The 20,487-nt window shown below is 41.0% G+C and overlaps 1 protein-coding gene across 1 annotated transcript; it reads left to right on the top strand.

The window, feature by feature from the left end:
• The first annotated feature begins 762 nt into the window (after nt 1–762).
• Nucleotides 763–19,924, top strand: dhtkd1 (dehydrogenase E1 and transketolase domain containing 1). Its single transcript, XM_006633299.3, has 17 exons — nt 763–1,048; nt 2,291–2,443; nt 2,776–2,987; nt 3,624–3,818; nt 4,104–4,373; nt 5,170–5,341; nt 5,824–6,022; nt 7,759–8,071; nt 8,607–8,691; nt 10,006–10,145; nt 11,559–11,709; nt 12,664–12,770; nt 13,639–13,803; nt 14,629–14,711; nt 15,499–15,668; nt 16,750–16,835; nt 18,281–19,924. The coding sequence occupies exons 1-17, from the start codon at nt 868–870 to the stop codon at nt 18,380–18,382; spliced, it is 2,784 nt and encodes a 927-aa protein (XP_006633362.3). The 5' UTR covers nt 763–867; the 3' UTR covers nt 18,383–19,924.
• The last annotated feature ends 563 nt before the right edge of the window (nt 19,925–20,487 follow it).

Here is a 20,487-nt window from a genome sequence, read left to right as displayed (position 1 = left end):
TTGTGTACAATTGTAAATTGGATTTTAGATTTTAAAATGTTGAGTTTATTTCTATTTTTGGATAATAACTTTATTTAATGTGGATTCAAATTCGAAATGGCAATCCGAGGACACCTCTGGCACTATTAAGCCCATACGTCACAACCGGCAGTGATGGGATGAACTGAGAGCTAACACACGGGCATGGATATTTTAGTGGCATGTATTTCATGTTCATGGATGTTATGAAACAACGAGATCATACTTAAGCATGCAATTAAAAAAATTAAGCACATGTTTTGTTTTTCCCCCTAAACTGGTGTTCGATTACTTTGCTACGACTCAGAAAAGTAAACATTTTTATTTGCGCTGTAGAAAGACAAATAGCTTATTTATCCTGAACCTGTAAGAGTTCCCAGTTAAAATACAAACATACCACAGCTGCACTTCTACAACAACAATAATAATATTTGTATATGATATAAATGTAACAATGGATGCTCATAGTCCCTGTTGCAGTTAATGTAATGATACGATTGAGTTCCATCGAAACAGTTAAACTAACCGTGAGGTCTTTACGTGGAGCTATGTATCTAACCATTTTATCCCCACTTTAAGATGCTTGGTTTTTAATGTTTTGCTTCCCACAGACACGTACATTTCATTTACTTATATAAAACGCTCGAGTTACTGTTGCATGAAAGCGAACAGGTGAACATGCGCTTTGCTTGTCTCGCTGTTTTCCGTGAAACTAAATCCCACGCTGTTCAGCCAATCGGAGCTGGAGGTGTTGCTAAACCCCCTGTTCTGGAGAAAGTATGGCCGACTAATTGTACAGTGTGCAAGCTGAAAAAGTATTTGTTTTAAAATAAGATAAGCGAGTAAAACATGTCAGCATTTATTTTAGTTAGACCTTTCCATTTAGCAACAAGAACTTATCTGAATTCTGCCCGGCCACTTCTACGTAATTTATATCACACAGAGAGAGGCGTCTACGGATACAAACCAAAGAGGACTGACACAGACCCTAAATTGATCAAGAACGAACATATCTCTGCACATGATCAAGGTCAGTAGGATTATGCCTTTAAGGCATTTAATGTATCTGATTGTATTTAGATTGTATGTGTCACAGGCAACGGACACATTTCGTGTGGGTGTTAAATTATTTACATTACATAAAGCTTATTACAATAATCGAAACATTCATACATTTCATTGCAATCAAACAAGTGAAATGCCACGCACACAGTTTGGAGCTGGTTGTTTGGGTCATTTTACGGTTTGTCTATAAACCTGAATGTTTTTTTTTTGCTTATGAGCGGTTTATAGAGCTAGAATCAAATATGGGCCTGATCACTCCCCTGAATAAACAGTGTCAAATTGTACGTCTACAGTTCAAGGGGCGTCGTATCCCCTGCTCCCGGACGACTCGGTTGTCTGTAAGTTTACTTCAATTGACTTTTAAGAACATTAGAAAGATTACACACGAAAGGAGGCCGTTCGGCCGAACTGGGCCGTTTGCGAGAACCTGTGAAACCGGTCCACTTACATCACTAACCAGCTGGTTCTGCTTGTTAAACGTTGCGGTAAAATGAAAACGCACAGACACACCGACCCTCCAGGATTATGTTTGGACTCATCGGAATTATTCACGCATTTAAATAATTTATTTAAATATTTTTTTATTTATTTAAAATAAGGTAAAGTGTTGTAGCACAGCAGGGAAGTGGTCACAACATAAAGTGAACTGGTATCCTTCACCTGGATCGCCCCTTCCACATTATTAATGTCCGCTATCTTCAGTTTATCTTCAGATGCAGTGTTTAACCAAGGCCATTCAATGATCCCAAACAATATTTGAGAGGTCCAGGTGTCCCAACTTAATTTGCACTCTGGGCTTTTGTAAGCTAGTCTCCCTAATATTCACCCTGAATTAATCTGGTGAGGTGATTTGTAACCACTGTAGGTGATGTATTGTGTAGTAGGTTAGGACTAAAGTTACTCAAGTAGGTAGCTGTGTCTGCATGTGTAGGTTGCAAATGAACAAGTAAAGGTTAATTCTGAAATGGGAAGAAAAGAAACACAGTGTTTCGGCTGTGGAGCCTTCTTCGGGTATTTCTTTTCTTCTCTTTTCCACATGGAATTAACCTTGCTTGTTCCTTAGGACCATAGTTACACATGTAGGTGTTGCAAGGTAAGAATCATTACTGTAAAGCAGTAATCTTTTGGTTAAGTAAGGAGTGATTATGAGAGTTAAGTGCTTTTCTGAGCTACAGTCAACATCTTTTTCCTGTGCTTGTCTTTGTAGATCATGGGTTGGCACGGCTGGTCGAGGCATACCGAACTCATGGGCATAAGGCAGCAAAGATTAACCCCTTATTCACTGGGCAGGCAGTGATGGACATGGTGCCTGAAATCAGTTACTTAACTGAGGTGCTTCATGGGCCTTTCAATACAAGCAGTAAGTGATTTTTGTTTTACTTCTTATTTTAAAGAGAAATCTGACTGCATGTAGCTTTTTCCCCCCACTAAAGTTTGTTTCAGGGTACGTCCTTCTTAATGCTTCTCACAAATTTGAGCTTCTGATTTTTTGCTACACTGAAAGTCAAAAGTCTTCCACTTGAATGCAAAAATGTTCAAGGCCTTTTTGTTTAAACATTATCTTGTTCACATCTCAGTGTGACTGCAGTAGGACCATTTCTACGAAACGGTATCTAAGTATTTCACTAGCTCAACACCACGGAATCACCGTCTATATTTCTTTAACTGTCTGACTTATTGTTTTCAATAAAGCCTTAACTCACTTTGGGAAAGGAGAGGCCTCACTGGAAAATGTCTTGGCATACCTGGACCATACCTACTGTGGCCACATCAGTATCGAGACCAGCCAGCTGCAAAGCCTGGAGGAGAGAGAGTGGTTTGCCAGCAGGTTTGAGGAACTAAAGAAGGAAACTTTCTCCCCTGAAGAGAGGAGACAACTGGCCAAGCTCATGCTGGAATCTCAGGTAAGACAGAGGAGTCCCGCTGCAAATACATCCATCCATTTTCTGACTGCTTTATCCAATTCAGAGTTGCGGGAGAGCTGGAGCCTGTTTTGGCGAACAGGGGGCGCAAGGCAGGAGACACCCTGAACTAGATGCCAGTCCATGACTGGGCACACACACAGAGACACAAACACGCATGCACTCACACCAGGAAGCCAATGAACCTGTCAGTATGTCTTTGGACTGTGGGAGTATCCTGAATCAGCCGGAGGAAACCTTCATAAACACGGGGAGAACTCCGCACAGAAAGTATCCCAGGTCCAGAACTGAATCCAGGGTCCCAGCGCGACAAAGCAGCAATGCCAGCCACTGTGCCACCCTACTGTGAATACAGTATTGCTTCATTTTCAAAGGGCTGTTGGCGCTGATGATTCCTAAGATAAAAGCCTTGCGTTGCTCACAGGAGTCATCCTTGGAGGTTTCTGCACTCCAGCTCCAGAAGGTGTTATATAAAGTTGATGAGGTAGATTTTGGTGACCGGACTTACAGGATAGTCTGGATTGGATCCTTTTTATGTTACCTTACTGGAAAACTCTTCCCCACTGTCATTTACGATGATTTGCATTTGCAGAATGAGGTATCCGTTTTGCCTTGCAGGAATTTGACCACTTCTTGGCCACTAAGTTTGCAACAGTAAAGAGGTATGGGGGGGAAGGAGCAGAGAGCATGATGGGATTCTTCCATGAGCTGTTCCGCAGCGTGTCGTACAGTGGAGTGACGGACGTGATCATGGGCATGCCTCATCGCGGGAGACTCAACCTGCTCACTGGGCTCCTGCAGTTTCCACCGGAGGTCTGGATTCTTAACTACCAGATATTTTTCACAATGCAGAAAACACTCCTTAATCACTCCGTGCTGAGGCTGTCTTTCATGTCTTCAGTCTAATGTTTATAAGTTCATTTTTTTATCATTGTTTTTCTGAAGAAAGGTTTTACTGAAGCACAGCAGTTACTTTTCTGAGAATTATTATTTATATTACTAGATAAGCAACACTGTAGATATTTTTCTTTCTTTTGGTGGCTTTGAAGACCGTCGAAAATTGTTGGCATAATTTATCCCCTTCCCCTCTTTTTCCAGCTTATGTTTCGTAAGATGAGGGGTCTCAGCGAGTTTCCCGAGAACTCCCCATCCATTGGAGACGTGTTGTCCCACCTAACCTCCTCCGTAGATCTGGATTTTGGTTCAGGACACCCTCTCCATGTCACTATGCTGCCCAACCCCTCGCACCTGGAGGCTATCAACCCTGTCACAGTGGGCAAGACCAGAGGAAGACAGCAGTCCAAGAAGGATGGGGACTACTCTCCAGACAGCAGCGGTCAGCCTGGGGACAAAGTCATCTGTCTGCAGGTAAGATGGCCACTGGTGCTGACCCCATTGTCTTGGAGAACCATTCACCAAGAGCCATGGTTACATCATTTACATCTTCTGGACCACGTGGTGAAGCAATATAAAAGCTAAACAAAATGCTAAGACTTGATGGTGAAGAACAAAATTTAGATGAATGGCTGTCATGTTAATTTTGTTGAATACAGTGGTAAAACCAAATTTCAATTATTGTGTGCATTACTGTAAGCCACAGTACAAAAATGACAGTGCTCTAGAAGCAGTCCAGAGAAGACCCCATACATTGACAGGCTTAAAGAGCCTGTCAGCACTCACGGGCTAAAATTGATTAACCTTTTTAGTCTTGAATAGAGAAAGCTATGAGCGGGTCTGATCCAAGTATTCAGAATCCTCAAAGGCCTTAACAAGGTTAAACGTTTTCAGATTTAACAGTGGAACATGAACCAAGGTCAAAAGTGGAAGCTAGATGGAAGTGTGTTTAAAACCGAGAACAGGCACATCTTTACATAAAGGGTTATGGGACATACCCAGCCCTCCAGTAGCTCTGAAACGTCACCCGATTCTTCTGCTAATGCTCCAAAAAACACAAAAAAACAGGTGTTTGTCTTTCTTGCATAGAGCTTAACCAAATTTAGAATGAACCCTTTCATAGATTAAACGCTACAGAGTAATGCATGTCAGGACAGGCAGTGTACAAGGGTGCTTATGAGAAATGTATCCATTTTACTGTCTTTGAAGTTTAGAAGAAGCAAGTGAAATGGCCCAGCCGCCTCATGAAAGGTCTGTCTTTGGGTCCCAGGTTCACGGGGACGCGTCCTTCTCGGGCCAAGGAATCGTTGCAGAGACGTTCACCATTTCGAACCTCCCTCACTTCCGGGTGGGGGGCAGCATTCACCTGATCGTGAATAACCAAGTGGGCTACACCACTCCCGCCGAAAGGGGCAGATCCTCGCTGTACTGCAGCGATATCGGTAGGCCAGCGTCGTCTGTGCATCGGAAAACACGTCTTTGTGACGCAAACTTTGTTAAGCTCGACAAACTCTGGCCTCTGTGAAGCTAGCAACTGGAAAATGAAAAGCAGCTCATTTTCTACCAAGCCATGCACATTATTATTATTTTTATTACTGATAACTTTATTTTATTAGTGCCTTTACCGATGGCTTCCCAATGTGCCATGCAGTAAGGAAAAGTACACAATAAGCAGAAACGACAGGATTACACAATTACAATATATAGTAGTTGGATATTTTTTAATTCACATGGAAGAATTTGTGGAATTTCAGAAATAATGTAAAAATGAAAATTAAAATGATTTTCAGTATCTTATCTCACCGATTGTATGCCACGCGCGTGACGCGGTGCCGCACGCCCAGTGAATCGGTATTGGTGTTATCGCGGTCTTGACCGTGCTCTGCGGTCTGGCGCGGGGATTCCTCCCGCCTCCTCTCCACAGGCAAGATGGTGGGCTGTGCCGTGATCCACGTCAACGGGGACGACGCGGAGGAGGTGCTGCGGGCCACCCGGCTGGCAGTGGAGTACCAGCGGCGCTTCCGCAGGGACGTGATTGTCGACCTGCTGTGCTACCGGCAGTGGGGACACAACGAGCTGGACGAGCCTTTCTTCACGAACCCCGCCATGTACAAGATCATCAGGTGCGCTCCTGCCTGTTGAAGGAAGCCCTCAGGCCCTCAGTACGCTGGTTTTGAAGTCTAAATATATTTAGATTACATCAAGGGGAGCCGCAGTCCAAATTTCTCACACCGGATATTAAATCTCGGGGACAAAATAAATTCATTGATGGACCAGGAAAAATGTACACATTTCGAATTAAGCACAAAATCATGAACTTTGAGAAACTACTATAAGTTGCCATTTTGTTGCAAACCCCTTGTCTTGCCGTGGGCGAGAGAGCAAGAGTTCGCAGGAATTGTGACGTGATGCGGCCCTTCCTGCTCACTAGTCACTGTAATGACTAATGTAATCCTAAATTCCCCTTTCAGAATAGGATGTAATGTGATGTATAAGGAAATAGGTACAGGTTCTACAGCAGATATTTCACCGCAGAAAGTTTCTTGCATGCAGAGTTAACAGGCAAGTTCCATTCATTGGGGAAACCGTCTCAAAGTCGAGAGCATTATTTCTATTGGATTGAAAGCAGTGGATTCACGAGCCTGCTTGTTTACAGTGTAAAGAGTACAGAGTTGCTTTGCCTTACCGGATGTTTGTTGCCTCATTCTGAATCTCAGAACATGGCTCTGCGAATACCTGGAAATGTAATCTATTTTGGATGTTAATTGGAGGATTTACAAGTTACTGTTTACATTTTACTTCTATTGTGGTTTGAAATGCACTCATCAATGCTGATTCTTACTAATCCCGAAATATTAAATAGTGTTGCAGTTACCCTTTAAATATATACAAGTAATAGGTTTATTCCATGCTGAAAAAAAAGAAGAAAGAGAACACAACGTTTCGGCCGTGGAGCCTTCTTCAGGTGTCACACCTGATTCCTATAACAACACAACACAACATTTCGGCCGTGGAGCCTTCTTCAGGTGTCACACCTGAAGAAGGCTCCACGGCCGAAACGTTGTGTTCTCTTTCTTCTTTTTTTCAGCATGGAATAAACCTATTACTTGTTCCTTTGCAGCCTACGCATGCTGACGCAGCTACCCACTTTAAATATATATATATAACTTTGGATTGTATTTGTGTTATCCCCATCTGTATTTGTAGTCTTTCCAACATATTTGTCTTTCACTTGGTGTGGAATGTTAGTCAGTAACATTTTCCCAATGCAGTCATTTCAGTGTTTTCAGGAACACTTTAGGTTTACATGGGATTTGAAAATAAATCCTCATCCATCCGTTTTTCAAACTGCTTCATCCAATTTGGGGTTGCAGTGCAGCTGGAGCCTATCCTGACCAGTATGGGGCACAAGGCAGGATACACCTTGGATGGTACGCAGACACACACATTCACGTCAGTTTTCCCAGAAGCCAATGAACCTCCAGCATGTGTTTGGACTATGGGAGGAAACAAGAGCACCTGGATGAAACCCACATGAATATGTGGAGAACATACAAATTTCACACAGATAGCACCTCGGGAATGGAATCCAGGGTTCCTGCGCTGTGAGGCAGCAATGCTAACCACAGCACCAGGGAGACGGCCTTAATAACACCTGTTCAGTATAACTTGTCAGTACATGAGATATTTAACAAAACATCTAAATAAGACTTACGTATGGAGACGTTATCCTTTAGACATCAGAAAACATTGACTGTGGAAGAATTATCTTATCTCAAAAATGTGATTTTAAGTTTGAAGAGTGTAACCTGACGAGTGATGAAAAGTCTTTGTCGTTTTGTTCCCTTTCGCCCCACAGATCCAGAAAGAGTATTCCCGACTCCTATTCGGACCTGCTGATCGCAGAAGGGCTCATGACCGAGCAGGAGAGGGCTGAGATTAAGAGTGCCCACTACTCCCAGCTGAATGAGCGCTTGGCTAACATGACGCTCTACAGCCCACCCCCCACCAACCTGCAGGGGCACTGGCAAGACCTGGTGGAGCCCCAGGCAAAGATCAGCACCTGGGACACAGGCGTCCCTACAGAGCTGCTTCAGTTTGTGGGAGCCAAGTCTGTGAGCATCCCTGAGGAGATCCAGCTGCACAGCCACCTTAACAAGACACACGTTCAGGTACTGTGGGCCCCCCTTCATGCTTGTAGTGCATAGCCTCTCCTACAGCAATGCTGTTCTGACAGTAGCTCAGTAGTATATCAATACCATTTTACTTGCATTGTTAAGCGCCTTGGGGCAACCTTGTTGTGAAAGGCACTATCTAAAAATTAATTGAATAAAACTGATACAGACATAGTATCATAGTATATTTAAAAACAGCAGGACAGAATACGGATCAAGGCCAGTTCATTAATTGGTGTCATATAAGATATAAAATAGTATAAGGTTTATGCCACAGGTTATTTAGATTATTTTAATTTCATTTGATTAAATCTGTTCTTTTTCTGTTTCTACCCCTCTATATCCAGTAGATACATTTTAAAAATAAGACAAAGTAACTGTAAATTCTGTGGAAATTAAAGCTAAAAGCGACCGTGGAAGGTTTTGTGACACTTTGTTCACATATATATCTTTGCATTAAAAAAGAAATTCCAGTGACGGAACAAAAAACATTTTCAATCTCAGTGTTAACTTCTGATGTTCACAATTTCAGGCCAGACTTCAGAAACTAGAGGAGGGCATGAAACTTGATTGGTCTACAGCTGAGGCCTTGGCGTTCGGTTCCCTTCTGTGTCAAGGTATGAGTAAAATATAAAGACTATTATACACCGTTAAAATGTAAACAGCTTTAACACTGTACAAGCACATATGAGCATTGTGTTTTTATCATGTGCTAATATTACTAAGACAATTTGTTTTCCAGTAATACAGATTTTCCACTGCATAATAAAAGTGTGTCCTAGAATACAAAAAATACAAAATGGCAGATACAGGGGAAGTATTTTATTCACAAAATTAAGTTGGGTTATTTAATTTTCAGTGATTTGACATATAGTATAGTCTCGTGAATCTAAAGAGAATGTTCCACGTTAACTATCCAGTTTAGATAAACTCTTCACATACAGAATATGTTTTCTTCATTCATGAGGAAATTAAAATTATTCAAAATAATGGACATTGGTGTCTTTGGCTTACCTAACTTATATTTATATAAATATGTCCTACAATTTAAAAATGCATCAGATTCAGCAGAATATTTTAGATTACGGGCAGAGGCTTTAGAAAGTTAATTCAGGAACGTCTACTATTGTAACTGTTGTGTACCTCTGACCTGCCCCTGCTGGGATTCGATCCGGACACACAGAGTCACTCCCAAGACAGCAGAGATAACAAGGTGGCAACACCACCTTTGGAACTCGCTCACCGCACTGACCCCTGTTGAACGGCAACCCAAAAAATATTCACCCTGTAAAAGGTGTGGCATTGCGCGGGGGCGTGGCCAGCGTGGAGGCGGAGCCCTGGTAGAAGGGGGGACGCCTCGCCTTTGTAGTCCCAGCTGTCCCGGCTTCTAGATGATGAGCCAAAGCTGGGAAGGACCTGTAAAGGCACACTGGACACCCCCTGATGGGAGGAGCAGGGCCACCCCGGAAGGGGGAGTTTACACAGATAGTCCCGGAGGGGGGTTGCACCCGCGTAAGGCATTCCTTTTCTTTTTCTTTTTGCCTGTCCCATTACGTATTCTCACCGGGGCAGATACACACGCACAGACACCTTTTTCACGTGCCAAGTTTTGTTTTGGCCTTACACACCCCGCGCTACCGGCCTGGACCCCGTTAAATAGGGCAAGCCCAGCCTGGAGGCCTCGAGGCACAGCGATACACTTTCTTTTTGCTTTGTGTTTATTTGTCAGTCTTTTTGTGTTATTTTTGGTCCCTGCTAACCTCACCCGGGGCGTTGACTTTTTAACCGGTGCCGTCCGCACCGCCTCCCACTCTGCACTGTCACAAAGGCTTTTGTTCAAGTATCGCTTTGTTTGCTCATTCCTTTATGCACCGTCTCCTCTTGTCAGTGGAACAGTGAACACCATTTTCAAGTGTCATTGTCCCTTGAAGGCTTCAATATCCGCATCAGCGGGCAGGATGTCGGACGCGGCACTTTCAGTCAGCGCCATGCCATGGTTGTGTGCCAGGAGTCCAATGACATGTACATCCCTCTGAATCACATCATGCCAGAGCAGAATGGATTCTTAGAGGTAAATTCCAATTCTTCTAACGTGATGTTTTAACACTTTTGACAGATTCCGTAAAGCGTACACATTTCCCTAAGCCCAGCATTTGTAACTCATTAAAGGTACCCAAGGCACCTCTCTCTGGTGCCTAGGTAAAGTGGAGTATACAGAATTCCGCTTCTTCAGAAGTGCTGGGACTGCAGAGTCTAAACTAGGGTTTCCACTCTGAACTAGAAAAATTATTGTTTTGCAGGAATTTAATTAAGACTTAAATTAAGGCAATTATGTTTTACCATCATGGGTCAATTAAACAAATGCATAGTTTTGAGCCTTCTTATTTTGAAAGAGCAGAAGTATTGGGATAGTTGTGTAGGGGTTTTGTGTATTTCCTGGCACGACATTTAGTTGTAACAGTGACTTACGTAGTTGATGGGCAGGTATCTCCTGTGGCTCAGGTGTGGGTTGTTGAGTAATTAAGAACACAAGAAAGGTTATGAACAAGAGGAGGCCATCTGAACCATCTAGCCCATTTTGTAGTTGATAATTAATTGATCCACCTGTCTCATCCAGCAGTTTCAGAAAAGAAACAGGGTATTGGCTTCATCAACAGAACTGGGTAGCTTGTTCCAGACTCACACAAACCTTTGTGTAGAGAAGTAGCTTGAGACCAAAATGAAAACCAAAGTACTTACTGAGAAGGCAGGGAATTTTGAAGAAAAACACATTGAGAACTGTAGCACAGGAGATGGGGGGAAAAAAAAACAAAATTAACATTTTGGTACAATTACTGATCAAGGCAGAGCTGGGCCAAGATATATTTACCAAAGTGATGGGTAGGTGATGAAGGAACCTGTGCCTGTTAGAAATTAACAATTAGGCCCTCAGAACTGTTTCACTGTTCTGAACACTCACAGCTGGCTGAGGGTTCTTCAGGGTCTCTGGTGTGGAGATGTAACTCATGTATCCTAAGCATGATTTAGCAGCATGAAAGGGAACAGGGGTCTAAGCCGATTATGGTCTTGGTTAATTGCCCGGGGATGACCTATCTGCCTAACTTTCTGACCTTGTTTACACCTTATGGTAAGAAACTGCTACTCACCAATCATAAATGTATGTTTTTGTATGAAAATGTTGCTCATCGTCAAGAATAAAAGCCTGTTCCTGTTTTTAGAAAAGTGAGTGAGAGACAAGATGAATCAGTTATCTATGTCTGTCCTCCTTTCTTTATTTTAACAAAGACAATATCCAGCTTGATTTACCAAACCGTTAACTGAGAAGAGTCTATAAGTTAAAAAGTGGAGAAAGAAAGTAACTGCAAATGCTTCTAAGAGCAGCAGCTCATTTGTGAAGCCTGTTGATGGTCATTTCATGGCTTGGTCATGCATGTCTGCCACCAGAACTACAGCTGTTGCTAACGTCTGCGCTCTTTCTTGTTAGGTTTGTAACAGTGCTCTGTCGGAAGAAGCTGTGCTCGGGTTTGAGTATGGAATGAGTATTGAAAGCCCGAAGCTTTTGCCAATATGGGAAGCCCAATTTGGAGACTTCTTTAATGGAGCTCAGATCATATTTGACACGTTCATCTCTGGAGGTGAGAAAAGCTGTAGGTCCAACACAAAAAATCATGCGAGAGAGCATGAGTGTCAATCCTGATATACACATTACACACCTGTTGTGTGCTCATGAAGTCAGATCATCATCTAATCTTGAATACATACATATCTAACACATTGGACATTTAACCACACTAGCCATGCCCCATGACCAAAATAATAAAGTAAATCCGTAAATCAACAAATGATGATCAACCATTACAAGTCTAGTCTCTTGTGAGACTCCCAATCAGTAATTTTCAATATCTGTTAGTCTGTTAATTGCTACAGGTATAATTGTTCACCTGAGAATGTCTTTTTCACATTTGTGGTGTTTTAGTCTTCTCTGATCCAATTAGTAAATCTGTGGTCAAACTGCCAGATTTTAATGAGGAATTAGAAGAATCAGTTTTGAATCGCAGTAAAACAATAATCATTCTTGTTCCCGTGCATCCTTGCATCGTGTAATGTGTCCATCTGCAAGCAAAATTTTTGAAGAGTTATGTCATTAATGTTTTTGTTCTTCCGGTTTGCTTTTGGCTTAAGAACCGTGATTTGATTCAAGATGGCGATGGAGATGAGAATACCCAGTAGATATACATAGAAGTACTCAAAAATGAAATAGGCATTCCAACATCCTTGTCATTCATACTAGTGTCTTGATCACAAATTCAAATTGCAACACTGTAAATCAAAAATAAGTTTTGAACTTGCGGTTTCAATACTTTTGGCATGCACTCCAAATTTGTGAAAGGGGGATAATATGCTGCTTTTAGCATTATTTTCTTCTTATTTTTTTATACTATTTTCTCTCCGTTTAAAACTCCTTATGAGATTAAACTGGCGAGATTAACCCCAGCCCTCCCTGTCCAGTACAACTGAGACTTCCATGAATGATGTTACATATGCAGTGTGACAGTGAAAAGTTATCGATACTGGGTGTGCCTTTTCAGGTGAGGCTAAATGGCTCCTTCAGAGTGGTATGGTCATCCTCCTGCCTCATGGCTATGATGGTGCTGGCCCGGAGCACTCCTCCTGTCGCATCGAGAGGTTTCTGCAGGTGACTCGTCAACCTCCTGTAACGATAAGAGTGGCAGTAATTGATTACTGTATATACCCGTAGATCTACAAGTGTTGCTGAAATGAATTGCTATTGATATTTATAATGTAGTGCAATTTGCCATGACTACAGCACATGAATGCAAGGGATACAATTATCACATGTAATGAATATTTTTATTAAATTGGGTAAAAGAAGATTTTCCTTATGAAGAGAAAGGGTATTTGGTGACAGGATTTGGTACTTCATTAAGAACATTTTCATACACTTTTCAGAATTTAATTTGTTTTCATCTGCAGGATGATAAGAAACTGCTAAAGCTTTAATGTGGTGTTTAAAAAAATGTTTCCACAATTTGTGCTTTGTATAATTTGTTGCTTTACATTGACAAAAATCAGAACAGTGATCTTATTCACGTAAGCTTATCTTCTGTCGGTGATGAGCTTTAGTAACTCAACATTGTGGCGCTAATCTGTCCTTTGAGGTAAAGGATTTATATCAGGTAAAGGCTGTGGTGATGAAATTTAAAACCATTGAAAAAAACTTAATGAATATTGTGGAAATAATGCTAGCCACCCCCTGTGGTTAACAGGGGTGTCAAAATGAACTTTGAGAAGTCTCTTATGATCAGTCTAAATAAACCTAAGTGTTACTTAAAGTTGGAAAGGTTATTTTTTTGTGTATCAGAATCACTTTACAATTTACATTTATTTATGGGAAATTAAGACTGATCTAGACGTGGTGACATCTCTTTTTTAAAATGCACTAAAGCGCTGTTCCTATGCTGTTCAGTTGGCCATCAAGGTATTAAGTTTGAGGCTGTTGTCAGGGCGATTAGTTTGACCCTAGTTTTTCCTTCCCTTGTCAGCTGTGCGACAGTAAGGAGGAAGGTGTAGATGGGGACAACGTCAACATGTCTGTGGTCAATCCCACCACCCCAGCACAGTATTTCCACCTTCTGCGTCGGCAGATGATTAGAAATTTCCGAAAGTCCCTCATTGTAGCTTCGCCAAAGATGCTGCTCCGATTCTCGGTGAGAACCAGGGCGCTTCACCAAGAAGAGCCTGAAACGTCTTAAAACGCTGACCGTTTCCCCCTTTGGTGTTCCAGTGGTAAAGGCTTGATCTTCTGCACTAAGCACAATGCTGAGCTCTACCAGGGAGGAGGAAACTCACTGATGCTTAGCCTTAAAGGGGTTTCTCACATCAAAGGCCTCAGTTGTATTGTCAGATTAAAGACTAAAAAAATCAAATAAAACTCACATCAAAGGCCTCAGTTGTATTGTCAGATTAAAGACTTTAAAAAAATAAAATAAAAGTAAAGATAATGTATAACTAAGAGTAGATTATTCCAGACGAAATTGTGATTTTTCCAACACTGTGGATTGCATATTAAATCCTACAAACTGGAGATGGTTTGAAATGGCTAAGATTATGCTGTAGGCTCTAGCTCTAAGCTGCTTGTAGTGGTAAAACTGTTATTATTTCTGTGTTTAGAAGAACACCCTTATTTTTAATCAGTTTCAGCACATGGCTATATGTAGGACAGTGCAGTTTCAGTAGGAGCTCTCCATCGTGTAGTTGCCAGGTTTCATTATACAATGACAGGCTGAGGTGTAGGTCAGGTAAGTGTTGCTTTTGCAGAGGAAATTCATCTTGTGTAGCTACTAGTCTTTACAATGTGGGATATAGAAATAAAAAGGTAATTAGAAATCTTAAATATTATTAGAGATTTTAAAAAATCAAAGCTCTATTTCTGCTTTTGAAAGGGTTGGTAGTTGTTAATGATGTAGAATTGTGGTACAGTATATAAATTCTGTCTTGGGGATATTGATTGTGCACTTTACTTGTCTTTCCAGGGTGCTGTGTCAAGCTTGGCAGAAATGGCCTCAGGAACAACATTCAGACCTGTTTTTGGTGATCCTTCTGTGAATCCCAGCAAGTAAAGAATCTTGTTTTTAAGTCCTAGGGTTCAGTGTCAAAGTACTGAAAGAATTATTTGTGAACCTCTGAAATAATACCTTCCCAAATGATCTGAAAAACGTGAACTCAAAGCTATTGTTAAACATAATTACTTGAAACGACGGTACTATTAAATAATGTTTAGCTATTTCTAAGATTCTTCATGAGTAGCTTTGTGTGATAATTAGTAAAATTAGTTTGTTTTTGGAATTGTGGCTTTCCTGGTTTTCTCTGTGCTTTTAACGGTGTTGCACAGAAGTGTGACTTTTTATTTGAAGTCAGAAATGTATCTGGGTATATGCTGTTGTAATGGGTGGCACAGAGGTGCCATGTTTAGCGTTGCTGCTCACAGCGCTGGGCCCTGGGTTCAATTCCAGACCTGTGGTGTATTTCCCTGAGTTTGTATGTTCTCCCTGTGTTCGTGTGGATTTCCTCTGCATGCTCCAGTTTTCCCCCCACAGTCCAAAGACATGCTGGGAGACTAATTGGCTTCTGAAAAAAATTGGCCCTGGTTTGAGTGTGTGTTTATTTGAGTCTGCGTGTGCCCTTCAATGGACTGATATCCCATCCAGGGTTTATCCCATCTTGTGCCTGTTGCTTGCCGGGATAGGCTCCGGCTCCCTCAAACCTCGGAATTTAATGAGGTGATTAGGAAATGGATGGGGTGGCAGTATAAATGTTGAGTTTTTCCACTGTTGTTGTGGCTGATTGAAGCCAACATGGCTGCAGCTGCATTATCTGAAAGTCCCCTGCCTTCCCTGTCGCAGTGTGAGGCGCGTGGTGCTGTGCAGTGGAAAACACTATTACGCCCTGCTGAAACAGAGAGAGGCGTCCGGGGAAGCCCAGCAGAACACGGCCCTGATCCGGCTGGAGGAGCTGTGCCCTTTCCCTCTGGAGGCTCTGCAGCAGGAGCTCAGCAAGTACCGCCAAGTCAAAGGTCAGCCTGCCACACTCGGACAGCCTATTGGGTCCCCCAGCTGTGCAGAACAAATTTAAACTTGTGTGCTCAATGCGACGTATTTTTATTTCGGTTAAATCCAGCTCCCCCATACCTGCTGTCAGGCCTTAATTTCCAAAGAACTGGATTGTAAAAGTTGTTTTAACACTTTATTTCAGAGACTTCTGGAGATACTCAGTCCTTAAAATAGCGAGCCACTGTCCTCTCTGAGTAAACAAAGAAAATCTCTCCACCTAAATTCTTTGTCTGGCCAGACCTAAGATATGATAAGATAAAATCACCGGTCATTCCATACTGAAAATTACCAAAATATGTTCTTCTTGTGTGCTAAAATACCAACTCTTAAGGTGCTTGTTACTACATACGATGGTGGAAAAGACTGATGATGAGGTAAAAACAAGGGTACTGACCTGTTTCGGTATATTTTTCCCAGGTTCTGTGTATTTTCCCATCATTCTCACCCTTTTATTCCAAAAAAGAGCTGAAAAGTGTACCCATACGATGATACTACAGTACTGTCCTCATAACAGTCAGCTGCTGCCCTATCTGAATAAACAAAAGCTCTCCATTTACATTTTTTGTAGCTTATCCTGTCCCTGGTTTGGCCAGCCAGTCACCTGTTGGTCTCTGTAGAGAATATTTCCAAAACATATTGTTCTTGTGTGCTAAATTATCAACTCTGAAGGCCACTGCCAAAAATATTACTACATCACATGGGTGGTTTAGAAGTTTCACTACTTGAGCTTTGGCAGTGTTAAAGAAATACCAAGAAACAGAAAATAAAGAAATGGCAATAGATCTGGGTTTTACAAGCAAGATATCTTCGCTGTAGCGATCACAGAAAGTAATTCAATTTAACACTACATTCATTCTTAAGATGGTTAATACACAGAAAATTCTCACTACTCTGCATTACCTTTTGATTTATGGGATATATGATGTTTTCTTATAGGTTTCTAATAAAACAAGAAATTAAATACATCAGTTTTTTGCAGTTACTTTCTTTGATTTTAAATATACTCACTTTGTTCCTGGTATTATTCTTCTGGTTTTCTTGCAGATTTTATCTGGAGTCAAGAAGAGCCTCAGAATATGGGACCTTGGTCTTTTGTAGCACCCAGATTTGAAAAGCAGTTAGCCTGTAAGGTAAATGACTTTACGTTTAGTTAAATTTATGCTCATTCATTTATGCGTTTAAAATGATATGTTAAAGAAGTTCCAAATGCTTTAAATTGAATTTGGGGACCAATTTCAAGCATCTGCTTGTACAGGTCACAGCATCCACGGTTTCCTGAAAAAAGCTTTTAAGGTGCTCTACACATCCAGATGTAAAAAAAGATCAGTTGTATCCCATTTCTGCATATCATTTTTTAACAAGGTTTTATTTATATTTAATATGCAGGTAGATTGTTTCTAATATAGCTGGTTGTAAAAACATTTAATAAGTTAAGAACACAAGGATGCCCATAAATGAGATGAGGCCCGTTTTGCCCATCCAGATTGTTTGTTTACTAGTAGCTAATTGATTCAAGGATCTCATCCAGCTGGCCCTTAAACGAACCTGGGATGTTGTCTTACACACTGTGACTGGGTAGCTTGTTCCTGACTCCCACAATCCTTTGTGCAAAGACCTGCCTCCTGTCCCTGGTTTTAAGCATGCTTCACAGCTTCCACGTGTGTCCTCTGGTTTGTGCTTCTCTTTTGATTCTGAAATAGCCCATTGGTTTTGCCTTTCAGGGTTTTAAATACTTTAGAAATTAGATCATCCCACTGATTGTTGACTTTATGGTCATTTCAGGGTCGGTGCTTTCACAAACGGTAATGTACAGAGGAATGGTCTATGAATCTGAAGTCTTCTGCGGTTGAAATGAAATCAGTGCAGTCATCAGATTCCATGTGTTGATGAAAGAATTTGCAATATTATTAGAGCTGCCTTTCACTGAATGTTCTTTTCAGCAGTGAAGCACTCCGAGAAGTTCAAGAAAGTTTCCTTCTTGAGCAAAGGATTATCAGGTTTAATATATGAAGGTCTTAAATAATGGTGGAGTGTTTTCTAGAAATCACCGGTCACAGTTAGACTCTAGAGAGAATTGGAGCATACTATCAGCTCCAATCCACACAACTTCAAAAGCTGACTGACTTCTGCTCATTATTGCAAGACTTAATAGTTTTGCACAGATTCCACAATATTATTTTCCACAGTAAGCTGATTCGTTGTGTACGGTGTTCTGTCAGTTTAAGCACCATAGAATCTTCTGACTTAAAATGACACAAGTTCCCCACTGTGCTTTGAGAAGTTTCTATTCATGAGTGTTTACCAACCAACCAGTGGTGCAGAATAAACAGTGAAACACAATCCGAAGGATACCATTACAGACTACATCCGTGCATTAAACACCAAGCACAGGAGGCACTTCCTTACGGAAGAGGTTGTGGGAGTATCGAACATGCTTACCTAGCAATGTTATTGAAGCCGGCATCTTGGCTTTTTTTCCCTGAGAAAAGGCTGGATCGGTTAGCTACTGACAGCCAGATGAGTTGTTCCCGCTTGTACCCTGTCTTATGCTGCGATGCCGTGTGTCGCTCTGCAGCTGCGGCTGGTCAGCAGGCCTCCTCTGCCTGCTCCGGCTGTGGGGATCGGGACGCTGCACCATCAGCAGCAGGAGGCCATTCTCACCAGCTCCTTCGCCTGAGGGACAGCTGGAGCGCGCCGAGCTTGCTCCTCGAGACGAGAAGCAGGGGTCTCAGGGTTGACGGAACGGAAACGGAATCTGTTTTTCTGTCTTTTTTTTTTTTAAATCAACCATTTGAAGTGTAGGTGGTGAATGAAACGCATACAGTAGGAGTACCGGGGGGGTTGTCTTCAGTCGCTAACAATAAAGGGTGCAGGTAACTGGTCTCCAGGTTGCGTGGGACCAGCAGTGAAAAGTGCTCAAGGAAAAGGTTAAAGGTTCAGCTGAAGAAAGACCATGGTCTTTCCTCCTGCCCAGTTTAAATAAAAACTCCTTTTCCCTTTCGTTGTGTTCATTGGAGAAAGACAGTCGCAACTTTCCCCCGTTGTTATAGCAGGAGCTTCAGCCAATGAAGAAATACTGAAAAAATAACTGTAATCTGTTACATTACATTAATCAAAATGTTTATTCAAAATGCTGCCTATATCACATGCTTCTCCCATCTTCTTTAATTTGCAGAAAACAATTATTGTGCATTAAAGAATGGATCTTTAATTAACATCCCAAACAACAAAAACAACTTTTTTTAACTAACTCTTTAGAAATGGGGTTTGTTAATGTAACCCAGTAAGGTTTCCATGGCACGTAAGTTGCTGTTACGATGGTACAGAAATCTATATCCAAATTGTACATAATCAAGCTGTGCATCATTGATGACTAAGAAAACTACATGCCAGTAGGCTGTGTGTTTCCTCTGGTGTAATATATTTAAATGGAAGCTGAATGAATTGTGTTTTCACCTTGTGTTGGTATGAATGTGGCTGGCAGTTGTGACTCGCCTCACTGGACCTTCCGTACTAGATACGTTTTCTCAAAAAAACCTGGATCCTAAGTATGGTTTTGGAGGAAACAACCATGCAGACCAAAGGCTTTCAGCACCTAGTTAGTTCCCATTGCATTTCAAGGAGTTCATTGCATTGTAGCAGGCTATTGGTGGAAAATCAAATTAAGAAAACAGCACTTTTAACTGTGATTACAGGTAATGTAATACCTGTGCACATGTTTGACCCACACAATATTTGAGAAAATTTGTTGATTTTACCTTTGCAGGCATCTGTTGTTAATTCCTGGCTATGATCTGGGTTAAATGACTGATCACACTTTTTTACTAGTTGCTTGATGCAGGGAAATGGCTAAGGGAAAATCTTCATCCTTTTTGATGTATAGTAAAATCTGGATGTTTACATTTCAGTGCATCCGAAAGTATTTGTATTAATAGCAAATGTCTTTTTTTTCCTAAAAAAAATCATTTTCAAAGATTTGTGAATTCAATCTTATTATATTGAAGACTATAAAGCTTTTGCATTTGATTTATTTTTTAGAAAAAGCAGATAATCTACCACTTACTTAAGACATCAAAAATGGACATTAAAGTTGTACACAGCTTTTAGAATATCAAGTGGTATGTCATAACGCTGTTCTGTGTTGTAGTTTACATTCTGCGTTGCATGCATTTTAATTCGTTCTGGAGGGGAAAGCACAATAAACTTCATACAGATTTGACAGACTGTGTTGCAGATTTTGTCATCACCAAAATGGTATGTTTGTAACATTAAAGTGTTGGTTGCTTTAATCTTTGAAAAATCATTACTATACATTTATTTCAACATTTTTCATGAGACAGCTTCAAGTGAATCTTATTGACAGGTTATACCAAAAATGGGAGACGGTATAGCACTGGTATTTCTAAAATCAGCTGGTTTGAAAGTATGAACAACAGCCTTGTACATTTACATTTTATTGAGCTAATTAAAAACATTAGTTCTTCGTGTTTACTGTTTCCACAAATGTATGAAGTTAAGATAAAGCCTAATTATAATTATTCAAATAGTTAAGCACAAGACCGCAATTTCATACTCAAAGAAGTCTGTTCATTAAAAAACTGCATTTGCAAAGTCAAAACTCAGTGTGAATGAATGTTAATGGATAAAATTAAAATGATGACAACTAAGTTTGGACTACAGTATTTATTTAATGTATAAGCCACCAACGTTCCTGCTTAAATGTCCAGAAGAAGTGCAGAAAACAGGAATAAATATTTTGTGCTGCATTCGCAAATTCAAAAA

The sequence above is a fragment of the Lepisosteus oculatus genome, chromosome 7, assembly GCF_040954835.1.
Source record: "Lepisosteus oculatus isolate fLepOcu1 chromosome 7, fLepOcu1.hap2, whole genome shotgun sequence".
Classification (NCBI taxonomy): Eukaryota; Metazoa; Chordata; class Actinopteri; order Semionotiformes; family Lepisosteidae; genus Lepisosteus; species Lepisosteus oculatus.
Note: the sequence above shows the minus strand (reverse complement) of the source record. Positions and strands in the feature narration are given on the sequence as shown.